The following is an 18064-nucleotide window of genomic DNA, read 5'->3' as shown; positions in this document are numbered from 1 at the left end:
AACCAGGACACCACTCCACCTGAATCTTTAAGATTTTATTGGGTTAATGGGTCAGCCTTCCTTCCAGTTTCAGGAATGTGTGAATAGCGATCTTAGGAGACTAACTTTTTCATTTATTTGCCTGATGTTTAAATACTCTGTAAACTGTTTTTACAGAGACTTTATGAGTTAAATCAGTTGGCCATGGTGTAGGTGCGTGAATGAAATAAATAATAAGCAATTCGGGTATTCAGAGGTTTATAAGTTAGCTAGAACGTTTTTGACTCCGTAAGGTGAAATCTTTACAATAGATAGTTTGAGAACATAGTATGAATTGAAGTGTAATATCACAGGATGTTTTGTATTTATAAATATTTTTTTGTTACCCATTTTAATACTGTTTTATCTTTTGTATCTTTAATTATTTTAATGCTTTCTTTTAGTGCCTGCTAGAGAAATGCCTATATTTACAGATATATTTGAACCATTATATACTATAATATTCACTCAATTTATTCAAGTTCAGCTTTGTATTTTTGTTACCAAAACTATAAATATTGGTTTCGTGCTTCTTTGTTAATCTATTTATGTAATTCAGAAATGAAAATTCTTTTAAAAAAAACAAAAAAAAGCTCTAACCCAGCTTTAATTTTTAATGTTAGTATTACTTAACTTCTTCATTACCTACTTCTTCATAATTTACGGGGAAAGTAATTTATCTTGTTTTGCTTTTAGAATTATTTTATTGAATATTTTCATTTTCCAATTTCTGTAAGTTAGTCAAGAGAAAATTAAATCTACTAATTATAGAATCCTGAAGCAGATTGCTGCAGATTACCGCTTCCAGTGCGGTAACCAGAAACAATAAAGAATAAGTACTCTCGCTTTTTCAGCTTTCAATGAACTAGTCTTTGAACTCACCTGGGGAAAATAGTACTGCAGGTTCATATGAATTAAAGGTTTTGGCAGACGTTTGTTTTGCAGATAGCTACGGTGTTTTGCGATGTTATTGCCCTTCAGCTGTGAGGGAGATGTACTTGAGCAGAGTTGTCAGAATGAAAATGTGATTGCTGTTTCATTGCAACTGCTGCCTTAGTTTAAGCTTTCATGGGAAGCCTTACACACAGAGAAGTCTGTACGTCTCGCATTAGTATGTGATTTCTAGGTTTGTTTAACAGGATGTTTTTGTAAAACAGGTAAGAATGTTCAAGCACCTCTAGGAGGAAATTAAAGTGTGCTTCACCTCCAAACTATTCAGATAGGGAGAAGAGTTTACAAAAGCTCATTGAAGTAGGGAGAATAAAGATATTTTTGGAGTTTCCGTGATACGCAATTGCTAGTGTGCCTGCAGCGGTCCCGTAATTCTTAAACTGCCAATGTGTGGCTAAAACTTTGGTAAACTATTGTCAGCTGACAGTAGCTACTAAAATCTGCATCCATTTTACTGTTACCGAGAATTTGGGGGTTTTTAATCTCTAGATGAGTTGCTTAATTTTATTTTAAACTAGCACGAGCCTAACTTTTGTGACTGATGAATGTTTAATATAATAGCATAAATGTAGAGAATAATATTTGGTAGCACCACGTTTTAAAAAAAATAGTGATGGTGTCCTGGTGTATATTTTTTCATATGGATGTTCATACACCAAAGAAAAGGTTAGTGGGACATGATCTGATGTGCCTGGCAGCGTATTCAGAATCATTTAATGAGTAAAAATTTCTCAGAACGTGAACTTTTTTGCCAATTTTAAAATATTTTATGACTTGCAGGCAGATGAATTTATCAGCCAGATAATTTCTGACCCGCTTGGCATCAATGGTGATCATGCTACCTACATTTGAAAGCTTAAGCTGTGCTTTTTTTTGTGTGTGTGTGTCTTGACAGTGGTCAGTATCTTTCGTTCAGATCTTACTAGCTTAATAATTAAGAACAAGTGCTTACAATTCCAGTGTATTAGCAGCACTTGTATAGGTAAATAACGTCTTTATTCAGATATAGGAACCATTGTTATTATTTTCTATTATCATACTTGTAGTTTCTCTTATAGTTTATCATATGTTTAAAAAATAAATGGTTTTACATTTGGAAAGGTACCAATATAGATTTAAGTCATGCTTGCACACTTAAGAGACTTGGTAATTTTCAATTCAATCTGATTTTTTTTCTGTACTTTTTTTTTTAAAGTTCTGTATACTTTTCAGAATATTTAATAACAAAACACTTAAGGATCTTCCACAATTTAAAACTTAATTTCAATAATTCCTTGTTCTATTTATTGGATTTTATCGTTTAAATAATGAGCAGGCATATATTTCTATCAACTACCTCAGTATTCTAAAACTTCAGATGATGAGTGTTTCTTTCTGGTCATTATAATCCATTAGTTGAAAGTATGTGGTCAAGTATTTGATCGTACTCTCTGGAGAAGTTTTTTTCAGTAGGTGCTTCCTGTGTTTGTGCAGTGTACAGCAACTAAAATTGTTCATAAAATGAGTTTATCCACAGTAGGTCAGAATGGTTTTGTTCTTGACCTAGTCAAAGTTATAACCATGAAAGTAGCTTGCAGGAATCTAAATTAACTTTTTGTTTTTGCAAAGACTGTGTAAACAGTAGAATGTAAAGGAACATGGACAGTTTGTGATGATAGATCACCTTGATGTATCTAAGTTCCTAGAAAAATTGTGTTGCTGTGTAAATTGCCAGTTTCTTTTCAAGACCAGGCAGACACATGTGATAGCTGTTTGAAAGAAGTGGGAGTAAGGGATGGGGGGTGGAGGGAAGTGGGCATAGAAAGTATAACAGTTGCAGGACTAGGCTTAAAAATTATGATTTGCAATGGTCTAACAAATGTGAAATGTAGTGATTTATGCCAATCATTGAACTTCCACAGGATGGCAGTGTTGTAATACTTGCACGGTACAGTAAATGATTTATGTTGTAGTGAATTCTTCAAAAATTAAGCTTCCTACAGCAAAAAACATAATTCAGTGACTTAAGAGGGAATAGATCAGTAGCGAGGCCAAGTAGTGCAATACAGATGCTTGAAAGAATACACCAGAGAAGACAACAAGTGCTTGGAAGTATCATCACAGTCGCTTCTGTGACTTTCGGAAAGCACGCAGTACCCTGGGAGCATAATCCCCCAGTGAGACCACACAGGTGCCATGGAAACAATACTACTGGTAAATGATGCGCTCCCCAAGCCTGTTCTCGTGGAGGTTGGTAAAGGATTGTATGAGAACAGGGATCTCTTCATACGATCGAGGCCGTAACAAAGACAGTGGCTTATGATTTGTAGGAGTGTTTAAAAATCTGGGAAGTGGATTATTGCTGTTTGCCACTGAAGGAACAAAACTTCGTTTGGACTTGTTGGCTGGTTACTTCAAATGTAGTCAGACTCATGACTGTTCAGAGTTGGTATTTCTCTCTTCCCCTCCCCTCTCTTCAGCCTGGAATACTGAGGACCAAAACCCTGTCAAAATGAAGTATATGAATCTTAGTGCATACATAATAATCATTCATATGATTAATACTAATATTAATATTAATGATGTCCTTGGCCTCTACTTTCTGGGGGGTTATGATTATCTGTATCCCCATGGTTGATATAGATCTATTAATACATGTGCTTAGTATTAATTTTTAATTCTGTTGCCTTTCAGTTTCTTGGCATGCCTCTGCTCTTGTGCTAAAAAAAGAACAAGCATACCTCTTTGCATTTTCTACGTAGGTAGTGGACTCCAAACTGTTTTGCTTCTTTGAGGTCTGGCCCCTTCAATTTCTCCTCATATAGGAAGCTTCTTTTGTCACGTGTTATCTGAGAGCTCTTCCCCCACCCGTGCCCCGCGAAAACAAGATGGGAAGAGAAAACTATTTCCGAGCTAGAGCATCTTAGGTAGATGGTTTATTTCCTTAGGAGGAGAAAAAACAGTGCAATTAGGAACAACAATACTTTGCTACTTCCTCTAAAATTGGATGCAATAGGCAGGTTTATTCTAGTTAAAGGGGGAAAAAGTAATTAGGATGGCTGAAATATTTAGAATCGTACAGTTCTGTTTCAGTGTCACTGAAGTTGGGGGGAGGATGGACTCTACTATGGAACCAATGCTTTTTGAAATGTGTGTATTCATTTTTTTTCCCACCATTCTCTACCTCCTCTCTCCTCACTTTTTTTCCTAGCATATAGCACTTTCTACATTGTGGGGTTAATATTATCGATGCAGATACCTTTTGTGGGATTTCAGCCAATTAGAACAAGTGAACACATGGCAGCTGCAGGTAAGAAAATTAAAGGTCTGCTTCCAAACAGCCTGCTTAGCACAAGAAAACCTCAAACCCTTGCGGCTTTGTTTCCTTGTATTGGAAAGAACACATACTAACAAAGCAAATTGTTAAAGAAAAAGAGGTACAATTTAGTGTCTGTAGGGAAGTTTTCTTTCCAATTGACACATTATCCTTCTTTCTGTGAGCTAATGGAGGTAAAATGCCTCCAAAACACTGGATCAGTTGCACGTTCTGACAAGCACTTACTTTACACGTTGCTAATCTCTACTGTTTTGCAATATAAAGTTGCCTTCAAGCATTGTACAACTGAAACATTCCTTATTGGTAAACACAGTTTTTGCTGAGCAATTTGGTTTTAAAGTTGATATTCTTCTGTAATTTTTCAAAGTGGGTTAAATACAAATTACTGAAATTACTAATCAGGAGGCTGATTTTTAAATAACTGATTTCAATCTTGTTTGATTCTTTTTATTTCTTTGAAGTAAGTTGGTTTTTCAATGGTTGTTAACAGTCAGACATCTTGATTTCTTGACAGCAATAACCTCTACTAAGACTGGTAGGTTGTACATTTAACTGCATACATTGTGTGATATAGATTAGTTTGTTAGATTCCTCAGGTTTTTTTATTACGTATAGTCGCTTACCAAAATGTATTTGGGACAGCAAGTGAAATATCATTAACATTTACCAGGAAAAGACTTGTAAAAATTAAGATTTTTTTCAACAATCTGAATATAATGGAAAGAGTAAAGATTATCAAACCACATTTTGCATCTGAAGAATGTTGCATTTATTTAGTGAATAGAGTTTGTGTCTTTCTCTAGGAGTTCAGAACTAGTGAATTTCAACATTGCACACCTACCATACACTTGAATTCTGTTTTTTTCTACTGCCAGCTACCAGTGATTTTTCACTTTTGAATGGACTAATCATTGGATTGATCTGACTACATACATTGAAACGAATAACAACCGAAAAATCGTGTCCAAGTGGTGGTTTAATGTTAAACTCTGAACAGCCTTTTTGAGGGAGTGGGGTGCTTACCCAGTGAATTCTGGTGTTTCAACACTAGCTTTATATAATTCAGTTGTCTGTATCACTTAATGCTTGGGGTTTTTTTTCTTTATTAAATCCTCCTGATTTGTTCAGTAGCTTAATTTCCATATATTTCTATATCAGCCTTGTTTTTGTGTTGCCTGGGGTCTGTGTCTTAATTTTTTACCAGGTCTAGGTATGTTAACCTGTGTTTTTGTCATAGTCAATGCAATCTAGTTTTCAGGTGATTTTCTCCCTTACCCCAATTTAATTGGGAGCAAAGAGGTGGTGGGTATCGGATCTCTTGATATAAAAAGCAGAGAATGTTTTGGAGAGTACTTTCTCTCATTGCAAGTTTCTGTCATTTCAAGAAAGTATCATTTCTGTTAAGTGTTAAAGGCTATTTGTCAGAAAGTTATTATATACTAGTTTTTAGATGTAAGGGTGTACCTTACATTTATTTTTCTAATTCAAATATAGCAAAAGTATGCCAATTGCTTTAACAGCTGTTACTGCTTTTGGGCATTTAAACAAAAGCTTTCTTCTTTCTTTAGGTGTTTTTGCACTGCTTCAGGCGTATGCGTTTTTGCAGTATCTGAGAGACAGATTAACAAAGCAAGAATTTCAGACATTGTTCTTCTTGGGTGTCTCACTAGCTGCTGGTATTGTATTCCTGAGTGTCATCTATTTGACATACACAGGTAAATAAATGTGAAACTAGTTTACCTTTGGAGCAGGTAAACCAGATGATCGACATTTGGTTTAGTCTAAAGTAGTTGTTGGCAATGCTACAGCAAACCAGTGCTCGTGTTACTCTGTATTTCTGTGTGTTGGAATTCACTGTGCTTTCTGGGCTGCAGAAAAAAAAAAAAACTTTGTAGCATCATTCCAGTATTTCAGGTTTATCCACAATCCACATGATGATGTGAGAAGTCAGACTGCATGAGGAACATAACTGTAGCCAAAGCGTGTTATGAAAATACGTATAGCTAATCTGTTCTGAATAGCATTGATAGGTCAAGGTCAGATTGCTTACTTTCTGAAATACTTTAATCTGATTTCTGTATGACTGGAATGAATCTGTAAGTTCTACTTTACTTCTGTGGTTCAGCCTCCAGTCTTCAAGGCAGTTCTACCCAATCTCACAAAAACAAGCTTGTCTTTGTTTGGTTGCCATCCCCAGATGCCTCACTGGCATCTTCTGATTCCATTATCTATTTCCTTGGTGATCTAATACCGTACTTCCTTCCCCGATGAAGAAAACGCAATCTTATTTTCCTAGCTAAAATATGTCACCCATGCAAAAATTGACTTCCGCTTGGTTTGAATTGCATGATCTTAATATTATACCTCAAATACAGTTTTGTTTTGTCAGAGTTTTATTTTGGGAAAAAACACCTACCTGAGACTTAGCTTGTTTTTATTTTAACTGACTTCTTTCTTGTACTTCTTTTTAGCAATGTTTCTGGCGTAAATTTTTTCTGTGTCAGTTGTTTAACATTTTGGACTGTTTAATAGCAGTTTTATTTTTGTTAGTTATGATACCATTATTCCAAAAGAATACTTAGCATCTCTATTTGATTGAAAGCCTTCTAAAACTTGATGGTTTATGATTTGCTTTTCAGTATGTATGAGCAGGTCCTACTAATACTTAATAAAAATTTTCAGACTGGCATATCAAAACAAAATTTGGCTCTAATCTCAGTGTGCAGCAAAATATGTCTTCTGTTGCAGTTCTTAGGAAGTGTTGATTTCAACTTCTGAAATTCACTGATCAGTATCACTGCTTCACCAGATGGAACAAACCTCGTTGCCTCAGCTTCTCGTGGTGCGCTGTGCAATATGGGCTCCTGACCATCTCACAGCACTGTGATCCCTCTCTCTTGTCTTAATAATCCTCTTGCAGAAGGGTGCCCACATCTGGACCCTGTGTCCCAGGTGCAGCACCTGGAAGAAGAAGGGGTTTGAGGTTCTGGATTGAAGTCCTGCCTGCCGTAAGGCCACTCTTTTCAATTTAGCACCGTTCACTGTTTTGGCCTCTAGGGTATATTTACTTTTACCTAGCCACCAGCTGGACCCTGATCCACTGAGTACTACCTTGAGCTTGTCAGGAGAGCCAGTTTTCAACCCTTCAAATGGTCTGTTTGTCCAGCCTGTTCTTCTTCAGCTTATAAATGAGAAATGAGGACAATGGTTCAAAAAGCATTTAATAATGTATTTCAGGAGGCTGTGCTCCATGATCTTTGCAGGGACTCAGGTTACTGGCCTGTAGTTTCCTGCGTATTCCTTCTTGCCTTTCCTAGCGGTGTAGCATTAGCCATTTTCCAGGCACCAGGGGCCTCCCTTATCACCCTGGTGAAGATGGTGGGTAGTTATATCAGCCAACTCTTTCAGCACCCTCAGATGAATGCATCTAATCTTGTGTTTTGGGTACATCCAGAGAAGACTGTAACTGGTCGTACCCCATCTGCTGGCAGCTCCTTCTTCTTGTGCTTGCAGTGGTTTGGGAGCAAGCTTTGCATCCGAAGACTGAAGGGAAAGATATGTCTTGTCATAGAACATTAACCACAATATTTAAATGTCTAAACTAGATATTAAACTAAAACCTTCAGTCAGGTGATACTAATTTTAAATATCAGATAGAGGGAAGATACCCAAGTCTTTGTGCATGACAGTAATAAATAAAAAGATTTAACTTTCTCTTATTTCAGCTTGTCTGTATCTGTCTTCAGAGGGAGATGAAACAGTTGCAAGGAAACTGGAAATAAAATTTAAGAATAATCTTACTAATATCTTTTAATAGTAATTTTTATCTTTCATCTGATAATGATACTGTTTCTTTTCATCTTATACTCAAGTATCTAAAGGCGTTGTTTAAAAAAAGTAATATGTAAAGCTTATCAGTCTGTCTAGTAGCAGCTTTTATATTCCATGCCACATGTAGATCCATCAGCAGAGAAACAGTAGGAAACCGGTGTTTCATTGAGTATTAGTGTTTTGGCTATAGATCGTTCCCAGTTTCCTGCTCAGGCATTTCAGAAAAATTAAATACTTTCTTACCAATTATGTTTTCTTTTTCTTATACTTCTTTATGGACTATAGGTTGCTATCTGTCATATTCTTTGAGAAATATTTTGTTTATTATTGCATTGCTTTGACTTTTGGAGGTGTGTGTGTCTTGATACTCAACGAGTACAATGTGATCCTGCGAGAGTGTGATCCTGTAAGAGTGTGTTCTTCTAAAACTAGCTTCATGGTTGGTAGACTTCATAGTCTTCCTAATGCAGTAGGTCTAGTTCACATACATTACAAGTTCAGTGAAATTTCTTTGGTTTTGTGCTATAATTTGAGGGAGTAGAAAAAGTATTGCATTTAAATACCTAGCAGCGAAAGGGGGTTTTTTTCCCTTTCTCTTTTTCAGGTTATATTGCTCCTTGGAGTGGCAGATTTTATTCATTGTGGGACACTGGGTAAGTAAGGATAAAGGATATAAGGATTTAGATATCAATAGCATTCTACTGAAAACTAGTAATCCTTTGCTCTCCTCATCCTCAAATCTATTTAGTATTTCAGTCAAGGAGAATATAGTGGGCTTTAATCAGTTATCTAAAGAGAGCATTTGGAGTAACTGTTTCATGATCTTTGCAACCATTTCACTTAATTTATCTATTAAATTTCTTGCTTCTTTGAAAGTCTTTGAATATGTAATGGTATGTTTTTCTATATAAAATTGTAGTGCTTCTCAGCATAAAATAACCAAAAGCTGTACCAACACTTGAGGACATATTTAAAAATTACTAAGAGCCCTAAACTTACACTATTTTCATTGCACAACATTGCACGAAATCACAAAGATGTTGCACATATGATCTTGCATGTTGCCTGTTTATTATGTTCATACATCTGTTTTGCGTATACAGATGTCTACTCTGAACAATTCTGGTTTATTCATGTGTGTTTTCACGGTAAAAACCCATGTTAGTTAATCTTTTGTTTTAGTTAACCTTTGAAAATCCAGTGTTGGATTCTTTAGCCAGCCAGGAGAATAGGAATAAAACTGAAGATATTTTTCTCAGATAAATGTATTTTAAGGTGAAATTCAATTGGTAGATTTTTTTTTTAAGATTAAAAGCAGGGATAGGAGAACTTCAAACTTCTGCAGTTCAGTTTTTTTCAGGCTCCTAAGTCCAGCTCATACAGGATTGTGTACCAACTCTGTAATAAATGTAGTAGAATAGATGTCAGTAAAGAAGCCTCAGATTTATTTGAAGAATATATAGATGTTGTTCTTTGCCTATAAATGAAGTGGTCTATATATATACACAAAGCATTAAACTTTTGAGGGCTTGTCTACATTAGAAAATCATATTGTGTTAAAACACACAATGCAGTTTTGAATGAGAACTAGATCTCAGTGAAAAAAAGGACATGTGTTTGATACCTCACCTTTCGGTCATGTAGCACCCCAGATTAGGTCCATGTGTATAGCCGTCTTTAATATAGAACACAGTTTTGTCCTTGACTGCACTGAGTGTTTGACATGTTGTTTAGTTGACATGTATTTCCAAGTGTAGACAAGGCCTGATTTTTTTTTTTCAGCATCTAAAAAAAATGTGGGGGCATCAGTAACTGGTCTGGTATTTAATACTGTAACTTTCTGTACTAAGAAAATGAAGGTATTCTGTGTAGAGGAGAGTTTCCAAAATACAATGTTGAAAATCTAGGAGACTTACTGGCATGGGTGATTATCTCTTCAAAATGTAATGATGGGGCTTGCATAGCTGCGTGTTTTCATTTTGGTGAATTTGGCTTCATATTTAGCCATAATAAAACAAAACATCCATAATTTTCATTCTTTTAATTAGTATGGAAATAATCCTATATATTGGTGTTTTAAATAACTCTATACACCAAATACTTCCTAAATAAAGTAAAACCTGGGGACTTTTTTGGTATAAAAGTTTCGTCAGATTTCTGCTGAATAGAGCACTTGCCATTTTAAATTGAAATGCTTCCTTTGAAATGACTTTCAGAATTCCTAATGTTTACAAGTTTTAATAATTTTATCTTTTCAAAATAATTTGAACTGAATTTTTTTTAAAAAAGGTATGCGAAAATTCACATCCCGATCATTGCCTCTGTGTCTGAGCATCAGCCTACAACATGGGTTTCCTTCTTTTTTGATCTGCATATTCTCGTGTGTACTTTCCCAGCAGGGCTGTGGTTCTGTATCAAAAACATCAATGATGAAAGAGTCTTTGGTAAGAGAAAATATTTAAAAATTGTTTTGAAAAATCTTGTCTTCAACTTGATTCTATTTTGGTTTTGTTTGCTCAAAGCTGGTATATGGCTTGTTCTAAAAAAGGTTTAAAAGTGACGTGTTTAAAGATGATTATTAAAAGTTGCCTGCACCCAGCAGTATTTAAAACCATTTATAAAACCGCAGAGACTGAAATGGTGATGGAGTATCGTCCCAAGAGGTGGGATCGAAATATTTGTCGGTATGGTTCTGTTCTGTGGCTGGAGTTGCATGCTCTTCCACATGCTCATCTTGCAAACCATGCGTCCGGGTGCAGTGCCACAGTACAGTTCAGCCAGATGAACAGCTCAGTGCAAAGGGAAGGTCCCTTCCCCATGCAGGCTGCAAGGCAGCCGACCCTTCCCTGGGTGTCTGGCACTCATCCCATCACAGATGGTGATTCAAAGTGCCTTTTCTTTCCAGATTTTCTGCTATTGCAGTGAATGGAATCACTTGCTGTGGAACAAGTGCTAGATAAGACACAAGCCTAAGCAGAGGTGTGAGGTCTCCCTGTGTCAGTGACAATGAATTGTTTATTTGTACGAAGCTGTACTGTGAAAGCAGACTTTTAAGATTATGAATGAGGCTTGTAAGGATGTAATTTGAAGCTGTAGCCCATATGGAGGAGTGAAGCAACCTGATGTAGTTGAAGATGTCCCTGCTCGTTGCAGGGGGGTTGGACTAGATTACCTTTACAAGGCCCTTCCTTCCAACCCAAACTATTCTATGATTCTAAGATCACTCAGGTCTTGGGTTTTTACTGGGACAGGAGGCTCCAGACCAATATAGCTGCCTCTTAGGATTACCTAAGAGGTGTGTGGGCAGTGGGAATGTTTACTGTGTTAAATCCAGTGACTCGGGGTATTCTGTGCTCTGTGGCTTACAATGAGTCCTTGTCAAGACCAGTGTTGGGCGCCTCACTTTCAGCCTCCTACTGCTGCATCATCCATTTAAGTCAGCATAAAGATACCTATGAGTGAGAATGGGGAGCCGTACTATTTCACTACAAAGTAGAAAATATTTATGTAATTTATTTTATATATATATTAAATATATATTTATGTAATGTAATCTGATAAATCAGTGTCCCTTCATGATTTCCGTGGCAAATCTTTCACAAAAGCGTATTGTTAAACTGTAGCAGACAAGGAATAACCACTATTACTTGAACAATAGGTGTTCCTAACCAGTGTATATAGGTTTGTTTGGCTTTTTTTCCTTCTAAGAAAAGTGTTCTGCATATTCCTTCCTATTCTGAAAATCCTGTTTTGTTTTGGTTTTTTGGGGAGTGGGGGTGGTGGAGATAATACTGTTCAGGAAAACTTGCTTCAGAATAGGGCTCGCAATATCATATTATTTGTCTGTATGGAATTATAATGTAGACAAGCCCCCAATTTGTCCACAGATATCTCTAGCTTAAATTAAAATTTGATATTTACATGAAATTCTAACACTTCCTTTTGCTTTTTCAGTTTCAATAACTTGTTTGGTCTAGGGCTGTTTGGCCTTTTTAATCAAATGAAACGACCTATTATTCCAGTAGTATTTCTGGTGTGTGATATTAAATTTCACTAATAATGTATCTTCTGACACATTATTAATGAATATGAAAATGGGGTTGTGTTACTGTTAACAGTTGTCAAGATGAACTTCAGGAAGGGTTTGAGGCTCAAAAGGGATAAACGTTAATTGAACTGTATCTCTGTAAATTAAAAAGCAATGAAATGCAAGATGCATTCTCAAGTCTTTATACACACAGATGCTCAACCCACTTCCAGAAGTAGTTTTATGGAGAGCATGTATGTGTGCAGTCAGAGTGTTATTTTCTAAATGTCATGAGTAGATTTGTTTCTTTGCAGTTGCTCTGTATGCAATCAGCGCTGTTTACTTTGCTGGTGTGATGGTTCGTCTGATGCTCACTTTGACTCCAGTGGTCTGTATGCTGTCTGCAATTGCTTTCTCCAATGTCTTTGAGCGTTATTTGGGTGATGATATGAAGCGGGAAAATCCACCAATAGAGGACAGCAGTGATGAGGACGACAAAAGGAACCCTGGCAACCTGTATGATAAGGTGAGGGGAGGGAGCAAGAGTTAGAAGTCAGAGAACAGCTTATTTTTACTTTTTTTTTTTTTCCTCCCCCTTTTGGTCAGAATATTTTAAATGCCACTAGAGGTCTGAATCACTAGCATTTAAATTTAGAACAAGTATTGATGTTCTCCAATAAGGTGTAACTGATGTCCTGAAAAAAAAATGGGTGTCAGTGTAGAAGTGGTTCCTTCTAGCTCGATTGGTGATGAGCCTTTAACCTAAAGGAAGTGCACGGTGTTGACCCAGCTTTCTATAGAAGCAATGGCAGGCAGTTGCTCGCTCTCCTTAACTACTTATAGCAGTTCCGTGTCACTGAATGTCTCCATGTTTCCCTCTTGTATTTCCTCTAAGACGTGGTGAAATTAAAGAATAATACATTTTATAGAATAGTATTTCTATACATAAACTTGCATACTCTCTTCATCACGAAGAAGATGTTGTTAGGTACTAGGTTTTTTTATCTCTTGGGCTTTGTTATACTGACCCTGACAATGGAGGAAGCCTTGGGTTTCCCCTTTTCCTCACAGTAAACACCTGTGCCTTTCTCTTTTCCACCCAGCCCTATCAAAGGGCATCACCATACTGAGCCAAACCAAGGAAGTCGTGCGTTGACCCTCACATAATAGGTTTTTTCCTTCTGAAAGAGGCTTTCAAGGAGTCATCCATTTTTACAAGTTGCTGGATTGTCAAAATATTCTTGTGCATACTTAGTTACGCTACAACTTGGTCTAGCTTTATAGTATCCCATAGCATTTATGGGGTGCATGTGGTGCACCATTGTCAAGGGTGATAAAAGTTGCCATAACAGATGTATTTGTGTTTGTTCAGGCAGGCAAAGTGAGAAAACATGTATCTGAACAGGAAAAAACAGAAGAAGGACTAGGTCCCAATATCAAAAACATTGTTACTATGCTGATGCTGATGTTGTTGATGATGTTTGCTGTCCATTGTACCTGGGTAACCAGCAATGCGTACTCCAGCCCCAGCGTTGTTCTCGCTTCCTATAACCATGATGGGTAAGTAAGGTCTACAGGTCTGAAAATAATTAAAGGGCAAAAGCCTTTCTACTTCCTTTGTGTTAGCAATTTGCTTTACCTTCTTTTAATCACTTGTAATTATATTATGGCAGAATTGTCGCCTGAACAAAAAATTCTTAATACTCTAATTTTCAAAAAGATACAACATTTTATGAAATATTTAATGTAAATATGTAAAAATAATCCTATCCAAAGCCAATAAAGATGATGGTTAAAAAAAAAATAAAGTTTTTGAGTCAATTGGGAAAACTTGTTTATGAATATATATTTGACTGGAAATGCATTTAGTCACATCTTCAAACGCAGTTTAGCTTCTGGCCATTCAGCTGTCGGTGGGTTCAAGCTTATGACTGCTGGTGACTGAATCCCTGGAAGGGAGTTGAACGCATTAAGAAGAGCCTTATTTGTGAGCGCAGATTTATCATGGTGCAGTTAATTTGTTGCTAGTATTTGTACCGATAGGAATAAAATGAACTCTGTTTTCCAGCACTCGGAATATACTAGATGACTTCAGAGAAGCCTACTACTGGCTGAGACAAAACACAGACGAGCACGCCAGAGTGATGTCATGGTGGGACTATGGTTATCAGATAGCAGGAATGGCTAACCGGACAACCTTGGTTGATAACAATACTTGGAACAACAGCCACATAGCCCTGGTAAGGGTGGCAATTTTCTATGGAGTAGAAACACCAAAATGTTTACATTGCGGTCGAGTATGAAATTGTAAGTGTGTGTTGATCGATAGTATGATATTAAGGAAAAATTCCATGGAGTGGGAAACACAGAGGTGGAAGGAACGTATTTTTTGCATTTATTAGAACTCAAGTATGAAGAGTTTTGGGGCTAGAAGGGATCGATTTTGCTTTTGGAGTTTGTTTTGTTTACTTGGAGTTTCCAAAACTTCACCTCTACTTCAGTTTCTCTTTTCTTTGTGGGAGGATAGACAAAATCTAATGTAACTATCCAAACAGGGGTCGTTTCAGTTTAGCAGTGTCTTTGCTGACTGGATTTTGAATGGCACTATGAAAACTGCCCATGTGAAACAACAAATTTTCAGGCATCTTGGAAATCAGAGAAAGTTTATGAATGGCAATGGAAGTGTTGCAGATTTGATGCAATTGTGTCTTCTCAAATTTGCCATTAGACAAAACATCTGTACATTTAATTTCTTTCACTTCTGAAGAGTAAGTTTAAGTTTTGTGCATGTGCTTAAAAGCAGGGTGTTAGCATCGCCTGTGGTTGCAGGGGCACCACCTTGGGCAACTTAAACTTTTTTCAGAAGCGAAACAATGCTCTATATCGTAGCTGGGTTGCAGCCTTACTAGGTGCCGTTTAATGACTCATCCATCACTCAGTGATGACATCAGTCATTGCTCAGTGGCCATTTCTTCCTAGAAGACCTATGTCATGCTACATGGGCAGAATGGGGGAAGGGCTCGAGGAATGTATTAGGATAGTTTCTCGTCTTGTGTCAGTACCTAGTACAGCAGTTGGACCAGATCTGCAGACAAGCAGTGTTCAAAATCGACAAACTAATCAAGCTGTGCTTTGAGCATACAAAGTCCTGAAAAAATGTGTATTGGGGAAGGGGGGGTCATACGTACATGCTTTTGACAGGGGCAGGGAACTCGCATCAGCCGAAGGCAAGCTTGGGAAACTGTACTGTTGGTGCCAATACCAGTCAAGAAGCCTTCCCGTGCACTAGGACACTTTTCTCTTGTTTTGGTTGTTGACCTGACAGCGTTAGCGTGTGTTAGATAGACATTCAACTCTGACAGCTCTGTGTGCCTCCCTCTTCTACAAGATGTAGAAGTGCAGATACTGTATCTAAACCAACAGATACCTGCAGGACAGGGCGCGTCAGGTGAATAGAGAGACCGTGGAAGTCATCTCTATTGCATAAGCACAGTAACCATACACATTACAGCAGTTAGCAATGATGGTTTTTAATAAAGAATTCTCTCCGGTATGACTGCTGGTGCTGTCAGGTTCCATTTCGGAATGTATACTCCATAAAGGGGGACCCAAGCAATAAATGTGTGTTGTGGCGAATACCTGAAGTTGTGCTCTACATGAGGCGTGCCCCGAGACACATGCCAGATGACTTTCTCCTGCCCAGAAATGGAAATCTGCCAGATAACTTCACATTGATTGGGATCATGGCCAAGAAGCTGAGGTTCTCCGTCTTTTTGACGGATTGCAGCCTAAGCTTAGCGTTTCCTAATTACGTTCTTAACTGAATGTTACCAATTTGGATGCAATATTATTTATATTGTAGTTACTCCCTTTTATTACAGCGATACATTATTATGCCTTAAGTGCAAGAGCTTCAATAGCAAACAGAACTACTGAACTGAATGCCAGGTACTGACCTAAGTGAATTCTTTAAGTGTTGGAAGTGACCGCTGTGGAAGAGGTTCTGGGTACAGCTTTAAAAAGCTTTTCAAGGCCAAACCTATGTTATGCTTTTAACTCAAGGATGTCTCTATTGTGACACTTTCTCTGCGTTTCTCTCCCTTGAATTCAAGGCTGAGGGTGCCTGCATGCTACTGAGTACAATGCAGCGTGGCTGCTTCATTAGTGAAGGACAGAGCTCAAGGAAAAAAACCCAAGAAATTACTAACATTTCAAATAATTTATTCACTTTGGGCTGTGTCTAAAGCTTGGAAAACAATTTTAATTAGGTATTTTCTGCAACGCTAAGCTTTTGGCAATGCAGCCATGACTTGAAAAATCTGTAGGTGCCACAAAAGGAGAACACTTATTGCTACATTTTATACTCAAAACACTCATTTCAACAGGCAGCACTCCTCTTGCGGAGGAGGAAATACTTCAGTTTAGGTTGGGCTTTTGAGTTTCTAAATAGACACAATGAGTTTTCTTTATCTAGAATGAAAATGTGGGCTTCGGTTGGCAAGTATGTATTCTTGGGCTTTGGTCTGGCAGGTTATCGATCTGCGGATCTGTTTGATAGGCAGCTGTGCAGATATTTAAGGTATTTTTGCTATGATACAGGTGGGAAAGGCAATGTCATCAAACGAGTCGGCAGCGTACGAGATCATGAGGAGCCTGGATGTGGATTATGTTTTGATTATTTTTGGTGGTGTGATTGGCTACTCTGGTGATGATATTAATAAGTTCTTGTGGATGGTGAGAATAGCAGAGGGGGAACATCCCAAAGATATTCGGGTAAGTGGAAACATACACAGGAAAACTGAAGCGTTCTTGGCTGAATACTGTATTTCTGTGTGTTCATCTCTACTGTTTTTTTTAAACTTTTATTTACGTTGTTGCTTTTCTGGTAGTGCTTATTACAGTGGAGGGAAATCTCTACTACTTATTGCCATTTTATTTGAAAAAATGTGTTATGGGTTGTTTTCCTAGAACAGTAGGAGTGCAGAGGCCTGTAGCCCAGTTTCTTTCAATATTTCTGGTTTTGAAAGGTCAGTAACCTCAAAAGCCTTTCACTTTTTTTGCCTGATACTAAAAGTACAGGATATCTTTTGTAATTCTTGTGTGTGTGTCTCGCTATGCACCATCATACTTCAAAAAAGGAGTGTTCAGACTGTTTAGATGGTTGGCATTACAAATTTCTTCAAACTGTGTAATAGTAGGAGACAAGTTAAAGTGTTAATATTGACTTATGTAGAGTTTAAGTTACTCAAACATCTCAGAGATTGCAGAAGTCTAGTAATATTTGCTTAAGCCTAACAAAAACTCCTAGATATTGAGCACAGGCTTAAGGGAGTAGCCCGCGTGCATAGTTTCATCTTGTACTGGAGATGAAAATGGCAGAAATTTTTTGTTTAAACACTGTGTACTACGAAGTTTATGGTAACATTGCAGACCTCGTATATTAACAATACAGTGCTTTTCACCTTTCTGAAGAATAATTTTGAGAGATGCCCAGCTAACTTTTACATTTTGAGATCAGTTTTCCAGTAACTCCTTACTGTGAAGTGACAAAACTTGTACCGGCACAATAATACGGATTTAGGAATATTGGTCCATTGGGGTCTGGGTTACAAGCAGGTAGTTCGTAACTATTTTACCTTTAATGAGCACCATCATTTTCTGTTTTAAGACTAGCTTTTAAACTGTAAAAGTCAGTTTAGATTGTTTATGAAGTGTTTTTTTGTGGAGAATGGAATGAGAAATGACCTTAAATAGGGGTTTAGTTTATATTGACTCTTTGTATCTTCTTTTATTTTTAAAGGAAAGTGATTACTTTACCCCTCAGGGAGAATTCCGCGTAGACAAGGCAGGTTCTCCAACTTTGCTGAACTGCCTCATGTATAAAATGTCCTATTACAGATTTGGAGAGATGCAGGTTAGTG

The 18064-nt window shown here is 37.2% G+C and overlaps 1 protein-coding gene across 2 annotated transcripts in view; it reads left to right on the top strand.

Annotated features, from left to right (window-relative positions):
• STT3B (STT3 oligosaccharyltransferase complex catalytic subunit B) overlaps positions 1-18064 on the top strand; it is a 55335-nt gene that overhangs the window by 32255 nt on the left and 5016 nt on the right. For both annotated transcript variants that reach the window (XM_076331129.1, XM_076331130.1), the window contains 9 exons: positions 4160-4258; positions 5854-6000; positions 8721-8769; positions 10406-10560; positions 12458-12669; positions 13516-13703; positions 14212-14383; positions 16743-16916; positions 17944-18057. In XM_076331129.1, coding sequence (XP_076187244.1) covers positions 4160-4258; positions 5854-6000; positions 8721-8769; positions 10406-10560; positions 12458-12669; positions 13516-13703; positions 14212-14383; positions 16743-16916; positions 17944-18057 — 1310 coding nt within the window. The remainder of the gene's footprint in view (positions 1-4159; positions 4259-5853; positions 6001-8720; positions 8770-10405; positions 10561-12457; positions 12670-13515; positions 13704-14211; positions 14384-16742; positions 16917-17943; positions 18058-18064) is intronic.

Source organism: Aptenodytes patagonicus, chromosome 2 (genome assembly GCF_965638725.1).
Source record: "Aptenodytes patagonicus chromosome 2, bAptPat1.pri.cur, whole genome shotgun sequence".
Taxonomy (NCBI): domain Eukaryota; kingdom Metazoa; phylum Chordata; class Aves; order Sphenisciformes; family Spheniscidae; genus Aptenodytes; species Aptenodytes patagonicus.
The sequence above is the reverse complement of the archived record's forward strand: the minus strand, read 5'-3'. Positions and strand labels throughout refer to the sequence as shown.